Source organism: Sprattus sprattus, assembly GCF_963457725.1.
Source record: "Sprattus sprattus genome assembly, chromosome: 18".
Taxonomy (NCBI): domain Eukaryota; kingdom Metazoa; phylum Chordata; class Actinopteri; order Clupeiformes; family Clupeidae; genus Sprattus; species Sprattus sprattus.
This window is the reverse complement of record NC_137916.1, coordinates 22,673,217-22,690,716: the sequence shown is the minus strand read 5'-3', so window position 1 is coordinate 22,690,716 and position 17,500 is coordinate 22,673,217. Positions and strand designations below refer to the sequence as shown.

The following is a 17,500-nucleotide window of genomic DNA, read 5'->3' as shown; positions in this document are numbered from 1 at the left end:
TCCCTTCTTCTTCTCATTTCACCTCTCTGTCTCTCTCTCTCTCTCTCTCTCTCTCTCTCTTTAGTCTCTCTCGCTTTAATCTCTCTCGCTTTCGCTCTAGTTTCTCTTTCTCTTTACTCTCACTCTCTCTCTCTTTAGTTTCACTCCCCCTCCCTGGCAGGGACCCCCTGGCACTCATCACAACCTCACGCCAGTCTTTTGATGCGGGCGCGTTAACAGCGGCTCCGCAGGAAATGGGATTTAATGCTAGCTAATAAATGTTCGAGCCTGTACAGGTTATGCATCACCACGTCGGCAGCAACCAGACAGAAACCGTGCTTCCGCCAGGATCTCAATATTGTGATAATACAAAATCACATTCAGTGTATTTCCGAAAGACTTAATATCAACAGTGAGGGATGTTTCCAATAAAGATGAGATATTACTGCGCAGACAGCAGGCTTTCTTTTACCAGCGAATAAGACTTATATATTTATATATTTTATTTATAAAATAATGACACTGTTTGCCTTTCATCTCAGCAGAAGACATAACAACAGGGGAGAAACAAAACACAATTATGGTCGCCATGGTCAAAGAAATAAATAGCTTCCCCAGTGACGCTTCTTTAATAAGTGGAGAAGATGAGATGAATCCTGGTGTTGTGTTGTGTTTGGCCTCCCTGTGACAATGCCGTGCCCTCATCCTGTTTAATGTTTTCATGTGAGTCACCTGGGAGTTCAGTGGTTGATTAAATGAAGTTTGCTCCGACTAGACCTTCACCTATGGTGTTCGTTATTCCAACATAAAAGAGATGGCTCACTGTTCTCTGCCACCACCCTCTCTCTTCCTGGGTTTACGTGCGGAACCACCCATGCCACGGAACCGCTGGATGTCCTCGTTCGAGACACATCTCCTCACTGTCGGCTTGGACGAAACGTCACGTGTCCCCCGTTCTCCTCAAAACTAGACCTCCGCCAGGGCTATCTCCAGGGCTATCTCCAGGGCTATCTCCAGGTGCATCTACACCCTGAAAGTCGTAGCCTTAATTACCCACAAAGGGCTCTTCCGCTGTGTTCCGCTGTAAGCACATGGCCTTGGGATGAAGTTTGGCTCCAAGTTGTTTCCAGAAGATCATGGCCTCCATCTTGGCTGTGTCCACCCCTACCCTGTAAACTGTGCCTGTGTATAAGTCACTGAGCCTTGCCCTCTGATTCTGGGTCAGTTGACCTCTGTCTCTAAATATAACGTTGATGCCAAAGAGAAGTCTTGACTTCATTTAAACACTACAATATGAGGAGGGGAGTGCACAGTAACTGTTGCGTGATTACTGGCACAGATGCGTAAATGAAAATGAAGTACTAATTTGTGAGGCCCTCTTTCATGGAATATGAATGTGTGAGGTGAATTCATTTCTAGCTCAGACATTACTGTGTGCATTTACATCTATAACCTCAACGCTTCATAAATGTATTACGTGTTTTGCAAACACATGTCTACAGAATTTATACAGTCCCAGTTTCTTTAAACAGTTTGATTGTTGCTTTTCACACAGATTCACAACCGATAAATCAGAGATGAATGGATTTTCTGAACATTAAAAAACTGACGTATGGAAGGACCTTTCACTAATGATCTGTCACAGTGGGTCGAAACCTATGCTGTGATTGATCAGAGAAATATACATCCTAACATAATTTGATTTTTGTGGCTTATATCAAACCAACATTTACTTATTTGTTGTATTACAAAGAACGATTTAATCCAGACATTGTGACATTTAAAACCCAATAGTGTAATTACACTGGTTAGAAGACAAAGACTATAGTAACAGCTGCAGCAGGATTCCCAGTAGCATTCACTTCGCAGACAGTTTTGTGAGTTCTTCTTTGGTTCTAGGTGCAGATGCAGGCTTTCCCACAGTATTTCAATGTTTTCACAAGTTTGAAAGTTGCTTCTCACCTCACAGCTTGTCACATGCAAAAAGATAAATCCTTCACACAACATCTCTCGCTGGCATACGGTGCACTGGCACAGGTAAGGACAAGCTTCGGTCTGTTCCCGCCTGCAGGCTGGACATACAGTACTCACCTCTTAGACATAAGCACCATAATTACAGAGGCCAGTGGAGCGTCACTAATCCCAAAACATCGTTAGTATTATTCCCCACCTGAGAGTGCACGCCTCACGCCACACACATTTCATTAGGACTGAGTTTGAGTGAGGCTGCTGGAGGTGATAGAACAGGCTACACACCGCTGATTCCAGCCGCTCTGTGCAACACGTGACACGCACTAAGGCTGTTTTACCATACAGTATCAGAAAGCAGCTCTCAAGACTCTCAGACAGAAAAGGAACGTATAGAGAGAGATGGGGAAACAAAACAGGCAACACTCGGGTAAAAGGCACAACTGTGGCCTTTAAGGTTAGAATAAATCTGATCTGATTTTAAGTAATTCACTCGTTAAAGCAGATGAAACTAAAACGCACACAACCAAAGCAAGCAAGTTATTGGGTGAATTTAGAATGATTAGGTTAAGATTAGATTTAGGTTAATTTAGAATAGGCTGTCGTTTGCCTTTGTGATATTTGACAGTACAGTCACAAGTTTGTTAAGAGTTCCTGTCTGATTTCTTAAATGAGCAACCAACAACTATAAGAGGTCAAAGTCATAAAGATTCTAGAAGTCTAGAACTACTTATGCATATGCTGGCCCACACATCTCGAGCTTTGAGAGTGGTGTGAAGGCATTTATTTTAAGCCTGTAGAATTAAATAGATAGGATTTAACCACCACTCAGCTCAGTGTTTGCACTAATTAGAGGTGGGCTCTCTGGTAAGAACACAAGAAGCCCCTGTCAGCCATTTTCTCACAGACCAGTCGCAAGTTCTCACAGGTCAGGAAGCAAAGTTTTCTCTGAGCCGCTGAAGGCCGACCCTGCCCACCCACAATGAGTCTAGAGTTAAGGGACTTGTTATCTGCAGACAACCCTAACTAAGGGTGAGATTTACTGTTCAGTGAAACAAAAATAAAGAGCTGAGGGTTCCTAGCTTCAGACTGTTATTAGCTCATTAGCTGAGTGTGTGTTCACGTAAGTGAAAGCCCTCTAGGCCTCCTCCTGTAGTCAAGGTTACAGAGTGTGGAGCCTGATCCGATGTACGTAGAGTCGCTGAGAACGTTGAAAGTTTCAAGATGAAGGGAGGAGCAGGGGGGAAGATGAAAGCAAGCATGAGGGACTATAAAAGTTTTAACACTTTTACTGCTCTTGAAATATAAATCATAAACTTTGTCCCTTAAGTCCACGAGCCAGTTTCATTACGTTAATAACCCGATTTTTCAGATTTTAACAACTTAGAATCCAGACAATGGAACAGGTGAAAAGGAAATATTTGAGGAAGTATTTTTTTTAAGCTTCTAAATCTGATAATCTTTGTGGAGTACATGAAGTGAAAGTATTTCTGATTTAGAGCTACTTGGCAGGAGAATTGCCAGAAAATATTGTCATTTCCTTTTTGCAGAGCAAAACTGATGATGCTGTCAGCCACTGGACTGATAAGACAGCGTTCCTCAGCCATATGCTTTCATTGGTGTGACTGGTCATTTGTTGAACATGACATATCACATAACGACTGTTCATTTAGCTCAAATCTCAGGATGGTCACAGGCATATCACAAAATATCCAAACCAGAAGAACAGTCAAGTAGGACACATGCTGTGTGCACGCTCTATTGCGTTTATGTCAGGCAATGAAAAAGCAGAAGAAAGTCAGAGGTACAAAAAAGCAGAAGACAGTCAGAGAGACAAGAAAGCAGAAAAACAGTCAGAGAGACAAGAAAGCAGAAGACAGTCAGAGAGACAAGAAAGCAGAAGACAGTCAGAGAGACAAGAAAGCAGAAGACAGTCAGAGAGACAAGAAAGCAGAAGACAGTCAGAGAGACAAGAAAGCAGAAGACAGTCAGAGAGACAAGACAGTCAGAGAGACAAGAAAGCAGAAGACAGTCAGAGAGACAAGACAGTCAGAGAGACAAGAAAGCAGAAGACAGTCAGAGAGACAAGACAGTCAGAGAGACAAGAAAGCAGAAGACAGTCAGAGAGACAAGACAGTCAGAGAGACAAGAAAGCAGAAGACAGTCAGAGAGAGAGACAAGAAAGCAGAAGACAGTCAGAGAGAAAATAGGGAGTACAAAATGGAAGGATGCTACTCTGATGCTGATGCCAGGCACATGTGGCAAAGCCTACAACAGATCACGAACTTTGAAGGCACCACCAGGGAAATAAACAAACACCATCATCTCCCTACTGGAACAGCTCAATACATTCTATTCCAGCTTCGAGACCTCCGACAGTGACACACAGAGGAGGCGTTCACACACACGGAACGTGCAAGAACCCCCACTGACCCACTCATCAGCTAATGTACACAAAGCCCTGAGGACAATCAACCCCCAGCGAGGCAGCAGGCCCAGATGACTTCCCCGGGGCGGGCCCTGCCAACCTGTGTGTGTGTGTGTGTGTGTGTGTGTGTGTGTGTGTGTGCGTGCGTCTGTGTGTGTGTGTCTGTGTGTGTGTGTGTGTGTGTGTGTGTGTGTGTGTGTGTGTGTGTGTGTGTGTGTGTGTGTGTGTGTGTGTCTGTCTGTCTGTCTGTCTGTCTGTCTATCCTATCCACTGCGTTTGCTATCTCAGGACGCTATCTCAGGACGCCATCTCTGAGCGCTATCTCTGAGCGCTAACTCAGGACACTACCTCAGGACGCCATCTCTGAGCGCTATCTCTGAGCGCTAACTCAGGACACTACCTCAGGACGCCATCTCTGAGCGCTATCTCTGAGCGCTAACTCAGGACACTACCTCAGGACGCCATCTCTGAGCGCTATCTCTGAACGCTTACTCAGGATACTACCTCAGGACGCCATCTCTGAGCGTTATCTCTGCAGCTCTGCATATAGCCCTGCCCCCCCTGGAAAACAAAGATGCTTACATCAGACTGCTCTTCATTAATTACAGCTAATAATCTCTCAACACAGATAAGACTAAAGAGATGATGGTGGAGATGAGGAAGGACAGCAGATTGCCGTGACCGCTGAAAATCTGTGAGTCTGAGGTGGAGAGGGTCAGCAACTTTTAATTCCTGGGCGTCCACATCAGGGATGACCTTACCTGGACATGTAACATCACCAAGCAGGTCAAGAAAACAGTGGCTGTACTTTAAATCGACTGAGGAAATTTGCCCCACTGTCTGTATGTAGGTATTGTGTATTGAATATATTTTATGTATTTTATTTTATTTAATCTTTCCTGGTATTCACTGCACAGGGAAACCTTTAAAACGCATATGACAAGAAACGCTTTGACCTTGACCCCTAGTTGGTTAACCGAACCGCTCACCTAAATCCTATCTACTCACGATCTGGGTCGTCAGGCTCTGGTTCTGTTCCGCCATGGACGCCCCCTTGGTGTGGACGCAGTGACCACATGCCTCCCCTATGACGAGATGATGACGAATCGTCACAAATTGAGGAAGACTATCCGGCCTCCCTGTAAATTGTAAAGGTCCTTCACCCACTCATAAAAACTCCTTTAAAGCTGGACTTAAAACTTTTTTATTCAGGAAGGCATTTCTGGCCTTGTGTTAAATCTTTTCTGTTATGCTTATGTTAACAATTAAATTTTTTTAAATGTTATTGTATTATTATAGTTAATTTCTAATATGTAAGCACTCTGAGATTCTTTGGAATGAAAAGTGCGTTAAAAATAAAATGTATTATTATTATTATTATTATTATTATTATTATTATTATAACTTCCTTCCTCCTGAAAAGTTGAGATGCAAACACCCTCATATTTAGGTATTTAGAGACGTGTCATAGGGTCCAAACGTACATCTTGGTTAATTGAGGGGAGGAAAGCAGTTGTCCGGTGTCTGCAGACACTTTTTTGCTGATTGTTTAAAGTACACACTCTCTCTTCACTGTCAGAGCCCAGAATGAGATTATTTTTGCCCGGATTGGATTTTGAAGCTTATGTCTTTGATAATAGAAACATGCCTTTTATGACTGTTGGAGCGATTCTGTGTAGTTGTTGTCAATCTATCACTTCTTTCTGACTGTCAATAATTAGATAAGAGTCTTTGTTTTTGAGTACACTTTGAGTACTTAGTTTTGTTTTAATGATTTTGTTGTGTTCCAAAATGCCATTTCTGTCTAAGCGAGGTTGAAACTCCTTCCCACTTAAAAGCAGTCAAGAGCCACACCTGCGCCATCATAACACTTTGGGTGAAAACACTACACTTTTCAAAGACATTGGGTGAAAACACTGCACTTTTCAAAGACATTGGGTGAAAACACTACACTTTTGAATGACTGGGTGAAATCACTACACTTTTGAATGACTGGGTGAAATCACTACACTGGACAATCATCTCTCTCCTTCTTTCCCTCAGACAGCTGTGAACATTTTCTGACAATCATTTCCAAACATGCATACATTTGACTTTGTTTTTACTAATGGCAAGTTTTGTGGACGTAGAAGTTCACAGCGAGAAGCGAATTCTTCTGTTTTTGACTGCAGTAAAAATGCCTTCGCCGTGCGGGTCTCCAAGTTAGGCATCTGCCTGTGTGACGTGGGATTTGTGTTTCTGTGTTTTGCTCTGCAGGCTGACTCCACACAGGAGCGAGTGGTGAAGCGTGAAGATGGAGAGAAACTGGCCAAGGTGCGTCTTCGAGGCTAAGCTGACAGATCTCATGCCCATCCATTTCACTCGTACCAAATTAACTATGCTTTAACCCGACTTGTGCCGAAGTTCCCAAAAAACTGAGTTAGCCACTTCAGCTGTTCTTGATGCCATCATTTTTAAAGATGATAACATCCATTTTTCTTTGCTGAAGTACTGCCTATCAATGCATTGTTTGTGTGTGTGTGTTTGTTTTTGGTGTGTGTGTGTGTGTGTGTGTGTGTGTGTGTGTGTGTGTGTGTGTGTGTGTGTGTGTGTGTGTGTGTGTGTGTGTGTGTGTGTGTGTGTGTGTGTGTGTGTGTGTGTGTGTGTGTGTGTGTGTGTGTGTGTGTGTGTGTGTGTGTGTGTGTGTGTGTGTGTGTGCATTGGTGTGTCTCTCTACATTCTCCGTTTGACTCTTTACCCAGCCAAATTGCTATTGATTTCCTCTGTGAAAATGCACCATCTGCCCTTTTGGAGTTAATAGTTTTGTTGTCAGATTTATGATCTGGAAGTAGTATATTAATGTCCATATTTTGTTATTTCAATCTATGCGGTTACTTGTCATAGTGTGTGTGTGTGTGTGTGTGTGTGTGTGTGTGTGTGTGTGTGTGTGTGTGTGTGTGTGTGTGTGTCTGTATGCTGACAGGGGCATTGTAGTGGCACAAACATTATGGAAGAGGGGGATGTGTAAGATTTAAAATTTTAATCACACAAATATGCACACACATGCATACACACACACACAAACAGGCACACAGATGCATATACACAGACACACATGTTCTCCTCTATTTCTATCGTTTTCTCTCTCTCTCTCTCTCTCTCTCTCTCTCTGTCTCTCTGTCTCTCTTTCTCTCTCCCTCTCTCTCTCTCTGTCTCTCTGTCTCTCTTTCTCTCTCTCTCTCTCCCTCTCTCCGTCTCTTGACTAAGTTCATTTATTTAAAAAGTTCAGACAGCATCCTCACACAGCTGGAAGCGCAGACAAATTCATTCTTAAAAACCGAGACAACACCCTCAGCTTACATTTACAAACTGATGAGGCCAGACAGATGCACAAACACACACACACACACACAAAGACACACACAGATACAAATATACACACACACACACAGACACACACACACAGACACACACAGATACACACACACACACACACACACACACACACACACACACACACACACCAACACACACACACAGACACACACAGATACACACACACACAGACACACACAGATACACACACACACACACCCAAACACACACACACACACACACACAAACAAACACACACACACACACACACACACAAACACACACACTGGAACACGCTCACTGGGAGCTGCAGCATCAGGTCCACTCAAAGGGGAATTGAAGAACAAACAGATTTACTACAGCATATTAAAGTTTAATACATATTAAAATGAACCCTAAAAACCATCACAACAGATCAGGAAGTCTCATAGTTATACTTTGTGTCTGCTCATTGAAAGCCTTATACTGTAGGTTAATATCCCCGTAGACGATTTGCATTGTGTGAGGTATTGCATGCAAAAGAACTGTACAGTCTATTAGTTCAAAGCTCGCAAGTCATATCTGCATCCTCTCCTTACCATCCCCCAAAAGCAATGCAATCCATCTTCATGACTATTAACCTACAGTGTTAACTTAGCACATGTGCATAGCACAGTTGTTTTGCCAAGCACTGAACATGCTAATAACTAGAAAATGGTCCAAAATGATTTATAAGTCAGTGGGAGAGTTGGATTTATTTCTCAGAATAGTAATTATATCTCAGAATAGTAATAAATAGTAATTGGAATACTAATCCAAAAAGGAGTACCTTTCCGAGATTGTAGTTTACAGAAGTCTGCCTCATCCTGCAGTGGGATCCATAGCCCAAACCACTGCCGCCTGGTTTCAATCAGACAAAACAGCACGGAACACTCGCCCGCTGATGTCATTTCTACCTGTGTAGTTCTAAAACAGTGTTACACTTACAGTAGCCTGCTGTTTGTGTTGTATTGTGTAAGCACACTGAGAGCAACTTTACCAAGTCAAATTCCTTGTCTGTGCAAACGTACTTGGCCAATAAAGCCTGATTCTGATTCTGATTTTGATTCTGATTCTGATTTGTGGACGTGTGCTTTCACCCCTGCAGGAATTCGGGGTGCCCTTCATGGAGACCAGCGCTCGGTCTGGGTTGAATGTGGAGCTGGCTTTCACCGCCATTGCTAAGTGAGTGAGCGCCATCTAGACAGAGCAATGCTTGTCTAATGTAATGATCTAAAAGGTGCCTGTCCACTGTAGCTGCTCAATGGTTCCTGTACACTGTAACTGCTCAAAGTAAAAGGAATACGCTTAGGATGTAACCTAAGACATTGATGCTTGGGTTGTTAGGCTAACCTTTGACCAGTGAATGACCTTTCTCCATTAAAAGAATCAGCATCAAGATACAATTAAGTCTGGTCAATGTTTGTTTGAAAGACTAAACTGCTGGTTGCATTCAGTGCTAAGGAGGGGAGAAGACGCACTGTCCTGCTTTGAGAGATAAGCACAGGGTAAACAATGGCGTCCTGAGACGGCGTGGCGACTGCATTATCTCTCTCTCCTCTTATCTCCCTCTCAGGCTTGCCACACGTCCCCCATTCATTCATCCTGTTATTAATTCTGTTCTCTCTCTCTGCTCATCCCCTTCATTCATCCTTCCATCGTCATGGTCACCACCCCCCCCCCCCCCCCTCCTGGTCCTCTCCTGTCTGTGTGCAGGGAGCTGAAACACCGGAGCATGAAGGGTCCAGATGAGTCCAAGTTCCAGCTGCAGGCGTACGTCAACCAGGAGATGAGGACTGCAGGTTGCTGCAGGACTTGAAGGGTGTGTGTGTGTGTGTGTGTTTATGTGTGTGTGTGTGTGTGTGTGTGTGTGTGTGTGTGTGTGTGTGTGTGTGTGTGTGTGTGTGTGTGTCTGTGTGTGTGTGTGTGTGTGTGTGTGTGCGTGCGTGTGTGTGTGTGTGTGTGTGCGTGCGTGTGTGTGTGTGTGTGTGTGTGTGAGTGTGAGTGTGATGGGGCCAGTACTGACCCACCTCCTACTGCAACTGTGAATGTAACCCAACTCTCAAATAGTCTATGGCATGCGGCCAACCCCTTTTCCCCACACACACACACACAAACACAGTTCCTCTCATGCTGTTTATATGAGACACACACACACACACTTACTGACTTCAGTGTGTAATCTCCTCACAACCTGTCTGATTCCACGTGAATACCTTATTTATTTATGTCTGTTCCAGGTGCATTAGGCAACAACTGCGTCAGAATGACAATACGCTTCATTACCTCAAATAGTCAAGCATCTGAAGTCCATCCGTTCCAATTACAGTGTTTCACATGTGTGTGTAAATAACAGCCAGTTCACATCACTTCAAGTGCACCAGAAACACCACACCTATCCCACCTCACACAAACGCACACACACACACACAACAGAAACACCTGTCCCACCTTTCTCTCTCACACACACACACACAACAGAAACACCTATCCCACCTCTCTCACTCACACACACACACACACACACAACAGAAACACCTATCCCACCTCTCTCACACACACACACACACACAAACACACAGAAACACCTATCCCACCTCTCACACACACACACACACACACACACAACAGAAACACCTATCCCACCTCTCTCACACACACACAAACACACAGAAACACCTATCCCACCTCTCTCACACACACACACACACACACACACACACACAAACACACACAAACACCTATCCCACCTCACACACACACACACACACACACACACACACAAACACACACAAACACCTATCCCACCTCTCACACACACACACACACACACACACACAACAGAAACACCTATCCCACCTCTCTCACACACACACACACACACACACACCTATCACACCTCTCTTACACACACACAGGAACACATATCCCACCTCTCTCACACACACACACAAATACACACACATAAACCCCTATCCCACCTCTCACACAAACACACACACACACAAAAGAAACATATTATTGCCCACAGACCACAGTCTCTTTGCTCACAGACTGCAGAGCACGCATAAAAAAACACCTATAGGCTGAGGTTTCAAATCATGTAAATTGATAGATTGAAAAAAATCCTTATTTTAGAGAGAGATGTGTAAAGTCGTTAATCTTTTTTGATGTCTTCTTGTTAGTAGACTGGTATTTTATGATTCCTAATGATGAAGGGGCATTAAGTGTGTTGACTTGTAGAGCTCTGGTAGTGCAAAAGCATTAACTGCTGTAATATCAGACGTCCAGAGCATATAGACCTTTAGTGGAAAAGCAAGAACAAAATTGTGCCATAGACTGTTCATTTTCTATAATGATGTGTAATGTGATGTACAGGTGAATTCTGACAAATCTCTGTCAATAATGAATACTTATGTCATGGCAATAGCTCTGAATCTGTTCTGTTTGTTTTTTCCTGTACAATATTGTTTCCTTCATCTCAGAAACATGGAAGACATCCCTTTTAGTAGAGCAATTCTTCTTATCTAACGTAATGCAACATTAACATATATTTACCTTCAGTAGAGAAGTAATGCTTTTGTTTCCATGTGCTTGCCTTATGTAGACATTAGAGATTAGTTAGAGAAGAACTGTTAGCATGATTAACATGACTAACACTGAGTCTGTTCATTCTCGTTTTTGCAGTTCAGTTCAGTTCAGTGATGTTTTGCCAGCCATGTAAATCTAGAGCTTGTGCCATTGCCTGCGTGAGCCATTTTTCCACTTCTTCAATGTACAGTGATTTTCATCTTAAATAAAGTTTTAATGCCACTCTAACAAAAAAGTACACCATGGGTAGTCTTTTATTTTGGTTGGAATGAGAACTCCAGTTGTCAACACAGTAATGCCTATAACTTCTTAAACTCAAAGGTTGAACTCAAATCTAATATTCCGTTTCATGATGAGGTTGAACATGAAATGAGATTGCCACTGAAATCTTAACAAACCTTTGCTTCTATAGCCCCCTAGTGGGCCAAAAGAGAAACAGGGAAATGTTCACCAATTGGGCTGGATGAGAAAGAGAGTGTCGAAGTTTTGGAAACATAGGCAGGCGCCCACACACAAAAAATCTGTTTTCTATCGCTAATTTGCACATCACGTCAATGATATGTCACCGTAAGCTAGACAGGCTACTGCCTGAGGAGGTCCCCCACTCAGATGTACGAGATGAGGACGGTCGGAGTGATATATATATATATATATGTCTATGGCGGAGGTGGGCTGACCTCAGGCCCTGATTTCCTCCCGCTCCTGCACACACATCAGTTTCTTCCCGCTCGCAATTCATTCATAATATCTATAACAATACAGAATCGGCACCACATTTTTATTTGCTGAACGGCGGTTTAACCAATACATGTTAGGACCGCCACTGAAAGAGACTGTTGAAATGACACCTGAAATTGAAACTGTTAACATTAAACATCAGGTGAAAACGTGAAAGAGCATTCATCAGTGCCATTAATGCTGACTACACCAACCAGCAGGTTGGATAAGTAAAGCTGACTCACTAACCACCTCTGCTTTAAGTGTTGACCAGGCTCCTAAAGTGCTCCACACCTGAAGGACTTCTTGTCGAGCTCGGTTAATACATGTTCTATGCTTCATACACTGCCGTTGTCATGTTCTAAGCATCAGACACCTTCACAAGCAGATGGCAGAAAGTCCACAGAAGATTCTAAGATTCTCCGTCTGTTTGTCTCCAGCCACAAAGTCTACTGTTTGCTGGCCAGTAACAGTTCGCGCATAAATAAATAACAATGAAAACCCTTCTTTGATAATTAGATGACTGACAAGTACAACTCCACGGGAACATGGTTTCCTATTCCCGCTGAAGAGAAAAGCAGAGCGGAGAGTTCCTCGAGCACAGGCAGGCATTGTAACATCACAATGAGGACAATGTTCCAAACTGCACCCTTGTCCACTTGATAGGGCTCCTGTAGCAGCAGCAGCACCAGAGGGAAATGGGGCCTTTTCAGGCTAAGACTTCCATCTGAGCTGTAAAGTCAAACACTGAGGTCGATGTGATGATGCGAAGGTCATACTCCAAGAGCGAATGCTTGTATGGGTTATGGACCTCATTTCCAGTTATTTAGATGTTCTTGACACTATGGTTATATGGTGAGAACTCAAATTCTAACATTATTATTTTTATTTTTAATCTAGATTCAACATGAGTTTATTTCTGATGGTTACCTATGATTTGTGTTATGTCACAAAATCCTTCACTGGATGCAGTAGATCATCAGATGTAGTGGATGACCTTGCTTGTTTTTTTTTTAATGAGAGCTGGGATCACTGTAAGTCAGTGTGCGCAAAAGGTGATGTTCGCCATTAGATCAAGAGCTCAAGAGCTCAAGACTCTTCAGGCTCTTCGGATTCAGTGTAACGTGATCTCTGTGTTTGTGTGTGTGTGTGTGTGTGTGTGTGTGTGTGTGTGTGTGTGTGAGTGTGTGTGTTTGTGTGTGTAAGAGAGAGGGGGGGGGGGGGTGGCGATATAAAGTGATGGATGGCGAAGAGAGAGTGATGGGTGTGTATGGTATTGGTACACCATCACAGGTACAGGCGTATGCAGTGAGAAAGATCCTGTCACTCAGATCCAGCTTCTCCCCTCTAAGGTCACAGAGGTCCGTCTGCATTGACCTCTCTCTCAGACACGGATCACTATGGTCCCTCCTGGGTCGTGCAACTCTCTCCCAACATAGGCAAACAGCGCCCCCCTCAGGGCTTATGCTTGAAGTGCGCCTCCACTGCAGACATAAACAACACATTACATTCAGATTAGTTAATGAAAACACATGACTTAGGGTAGCCGAGGCAAAAAAAAAATTCAATTCCACTTATTAAAATATTCACAGTTAAGGCCCCACATTATAATGATAACTGTTATAACTATTGTTATATAGACTAGTGCAGTGCCCTGGGGGGGTAACATCTATGACGACGACTGTTCTATGACTATGACATCATTCACAAAAAAGTGTCCCGATGTATCTGTTGTAATTCGTTTGTACTTTGTTTTCTCATTATTGCAATATTATAAACCTCAGTCTGCATTTACCCTGGCTGGGAGAGGCTGTCATTCGGAAGATACTGTGTGTGATCGCCTTTGCTCTGTGTTCATTAAACCTGTCAGAGTGTATGAATAAAAGGCTGGGTGCCAATCAAAATCACAACGCAAGAGTGGAGTACTACACCGCTACAACGGTGATGGGTTTGCACCGTAAGGCAAACGGTAAAATACAAATATCTCGCGAACTATGAATTCAAAAATCTTCAAAATCAAGGATGCACAGGTTCATGACATGCGTAAGCTACATTACTTTGAAACTTAATATAAAGAAGCTTAAAAATAAACAAATAGGTCAAATCAATCACTGTCTTAAGATTACCTGAGCAAAAGTCTGTATCTGTTCACCAAGAAGAATTTGAATGCGGACCTCACCTCCTCTATCCAACTGTATTCTGAACTTTGAGTGAAGGCAGGATAGTTACTACCCGTATATTGTTTGACTGTGACGTCACTACCCATAGTGCCGACGGGACGGGAAACGATAACCCATTGTTTCCTATGGGAAACGGTAAAATACAAATATCTCGCGAACTATAAATTCAAAAATCTTCAAACTCAAGGATGCACAGGTTCATGACATGCGTAAGCTACATGCGAAATATCATAACTAACGTATCTACCGTCAGGGAGATACGCCCTAGACAGACTGACACTAACACACACACACACCCACACACAGAGATTCCTGGATTTATAGATAGATTGTTTGATTGTGACGTCACTACCCGTAGTGCCGACGGGACGGGAAACGATAACCCATTAGTGGCTACGGGAAACGGTAAAATACAAATATCTCGCGAACTATAAATTCAAAAATCTTCAAAATCAAGGATGCACAGGTTCATGACATGCGTAAGCTACATGAGAAATCTCATAACTAACGTATCTACCGTCAGGGAGATACGCCCTAGACAGACTGACACACACACCCACACACAGAGATTTCTGGATTTATAGATAGATTCTTATAAGAATGGCAACGGACACACCATGCACTATAACAATAACGGCATGAAGCACGATAGAATTGAGCAACATTTTCAGAGCAATTTTGTCCGGGATTGTGATTCAGATTCATAGAAACACTGACAGACAATCAGCATCGATCGATTTTTCAAGGTATCACATTAAGACATGATGGATATTTCTAAGAAGCTTTCCTTATCATTGGTCAGTGTGGACGCTCATATTGTTATAACAGTTGTTAAAGTTATCGTTTATCTGATCATAATCCTTTTAGTCCTTAATCCACTGTTAGCTCTGCACAGTCACTTAGAAGTCTCTTTTCTGTATATAGAATAGTCCTTAATCAAGTATTTGTCTTCACTTGCCCTAGTACTTTTTATATCGACTGTGTGTTATTTGTGTTACTGTGTGGCGCTGTGGTCCTTGTGAAACAGAATCTTGCTCTCTGTGACGCACGCACATGCGGAAGTGACGATAAAAGTTTGAGTTGACTTGACTTGATTCTCACGCTGTTCCTCCTTCCCCTCCTGAAACAGTGATCTGCGTGGGAACCGAGAAATGCGCTTACCTGCGTACTCCTGGGGTAACATTGGCCGGTGCACCACCTTCTGAAACGCCGCAATCCAGTCCTGCTGATCCACCTCCGTCTCGCAGACACACAGAAACTTACGGTCGGGGGTTACTATGGTGATGCCAAACTGCCAGTGATGGCCCTGGATGGATGGAGGTAGACCAGGCAGGACGGTGTAACTATTCTCCTTACTACCAATAAAGACCTCACCACGAGCATACGCATCCTGTGGCACGAGAGAGAGGAAGAGAGAGGAAAGAGGTAGACAGACAGAGAGGAGAGAGAGAGAGAGAGAGAGAGATAGTCACATGGTCATACTTTTAACCAATACATATAGACATCACTTGGGTACAAACTTGTAATGTATAGTTTGAAGGTCACAGCTTTAGGACACATTCTCTTCCATAGGTCTACTCACTAGTGTAGCTTTGCACAGACACCTACACACCTACACACACATACATACTTACACATACAAACACACCTTCACATAGCCTACATACACACATACACACCTACACATACATACATACACAGTACTGTACATACTGATTCTGACACTCGCTTACCAGGGGATCTTTGAAATACATCAGTCTTCTGTCGTCCATCGTGAACCAGCGCTTCTTAAAGCCCTCTGTGTGCTGGACAGAGAGAGTGTGAAGGTCAGAGGTCAGAGAGCAGGTCAGTAGACACCCGAGACACTGAAGACACCAGAGACACCAGAGACACTAGAGACACCAGAGACACTAGAAACACTAGAGACATCAGAGACACCAGAGATACCAGAGACACCAGAGACACTAGAGACACTAGAGACATCAGAGACACCAGAGACACTAGAGACATCAGAGACACCAGAGATACCAGAGACACCAGAGACACCCGAGACACCAGAGACACTAGAGACACCAGAGACACTAAAGACACCAGAGACACTAGAGACACCAGAGACACCAGAGACACCAGAGACACCAGAGACACTAGAGACACTAGAGACACTAGGTACACCAGAGACACCCGAGACACCAGAGACACTAGAGACATCAGAGACACCAGAGATACCCGAGACACCAGAGACACCAGAGACACTAGAGACACTAGGTACACCAGAGACACTAGAGACATCAGAGACACCAGAGACACCAGACACACCAAAGACACCAGAGACACCAGAGACACTAAAGACACCAGAGACACTAGAGACACCAGAGACACTAGAGAGCACGTCAGCAGACTCCAGAGACACACGAGACACACGAGACACACGAGACACCAGAGACACTAGAGACACTAGAGACACCAGAGACACCAGAGACAGTAGAGACAATAGAGACATCAGAGACACTAGAGACACCAGAGACAGTAGAGACACTAGAGACACTAGAGACACCAGAGACACCAGAGACACCAGAGACACTAGAGACACCAGAGACACTAGAGAGCACGTCAGCAGACTCCAGAGACACACGAGACACCAGAGACACTAGAGACACTAGAGACACCAGAGACACCAGAGACAGTAGAGACAATAGAGACATCAGAGACACTAGAGACACCAGAGACAGTAGAGACACCAGAGACACCAGAGACACTAGAGACACCAGAGACAGTAGAGACAGTAGAGACACTAGAGACACCAGAGACACCAGAGACACCAGAGACACTAGAGACACTAGAGACACCAGATACACCAGAGACACCAGAGACACCAGAGACACCAGAGACACTAGAGACACTAGAGACACTAGAGACACCAGAGACACTAGAGACACCAGAGACACTAGAGACACGAGAGACAGATGTGCACACATGAAGGAGTGTAAGGGCTTACCTTCGGACCAGTCTTCTCCATGTAACCTTCCTTTATGTAGTTTCGGCTCAGCTTTGGCACCAGCTGCCAGGATAAGGAACATTGTGACAAGAAATAAGAACACCTGCGTGTATGTGTGTGTGTGTGTGTGTGTGTGTGTGTGTGTGTGTGTGTGTGTGTGTGTGAGAGAGAGGGAGGGAGAGAGAGAAACTCACATCAGTGTCATGTGCTCCAGGGTAAGCCACCTGTAGATAGTGGTACCTGGCAGCTCTGATGCCATTGAACCAATCC

The 17,500-nt window shown here is 43.8% G+C and overlaps 2 protein-coding genes across 2 annotated transcripts in view; one reads left to right on the top strand and one right to left on the bottom strand.

The window, feature by feature from the left end:
- The window catches only part of LOC308379328 (ras-related protein Rab-26-like), a gene marked incomplete at both ends in the record, with an annotated part of 82,673 nt that extends 73,107 nt beyond the window's left edge, over positions 1 to 9,566 (top strand). Inside the window, 3 exons of the mRNA XM_080856414.1 lie at positions 6,632 to 6,688; positions 8,856 to 8,932; positions 9,464 to 9,566. Coding sequence (XP_080712540.1) covers positions 6,632 to 6,688; positions 8,856 to 8,932; positions 9,464 to 9,566 — 237 coding nt within the window. The remainder of the gene's footprint in view (positions 1 to 6,631; positions 6,689 to 8,855; positions 8,933 to 9,463) is intronic.
- Positions 9,567 to 13,510: 3,944 nt separating this feature from the next.
- Positions 13,511 to 17,500, bottom strand: part of LOC308379179 (arf-GAP with dual PH domain-containing protein 1-like) — a gene marked incomplete at both ends in the record, with an annotated part of 24,862 nt that continues 20,872 nt past the window's right edge. The window contains 5 exons of the mRNA XM_080856237.1: positions 13,511 to 13,539; positions 15,397 to 15,625; positions 15,969 to 16,040; positions 17,231 to 17,293; positions 17,425 to 17,500. The exon at positions 17,425 to 17,500 is cut by the window's right edge and continues 8 nt beyond it. Coding sequence (XP_080712363.1) covers positions 13,511 to 13,539; positions 15,397 to 15,625; positions 15,969 to 16,040; positions 17,231 to 17,293; positions 17,425 to 17,500 — 469 coding nt within the window. The remainder of the gene's footprint in view (positions 13,540 to 15,396; positions 15,626 to 15,968; positions 16,041 to 17,230; positions 17,294 to 17,424) is intronic.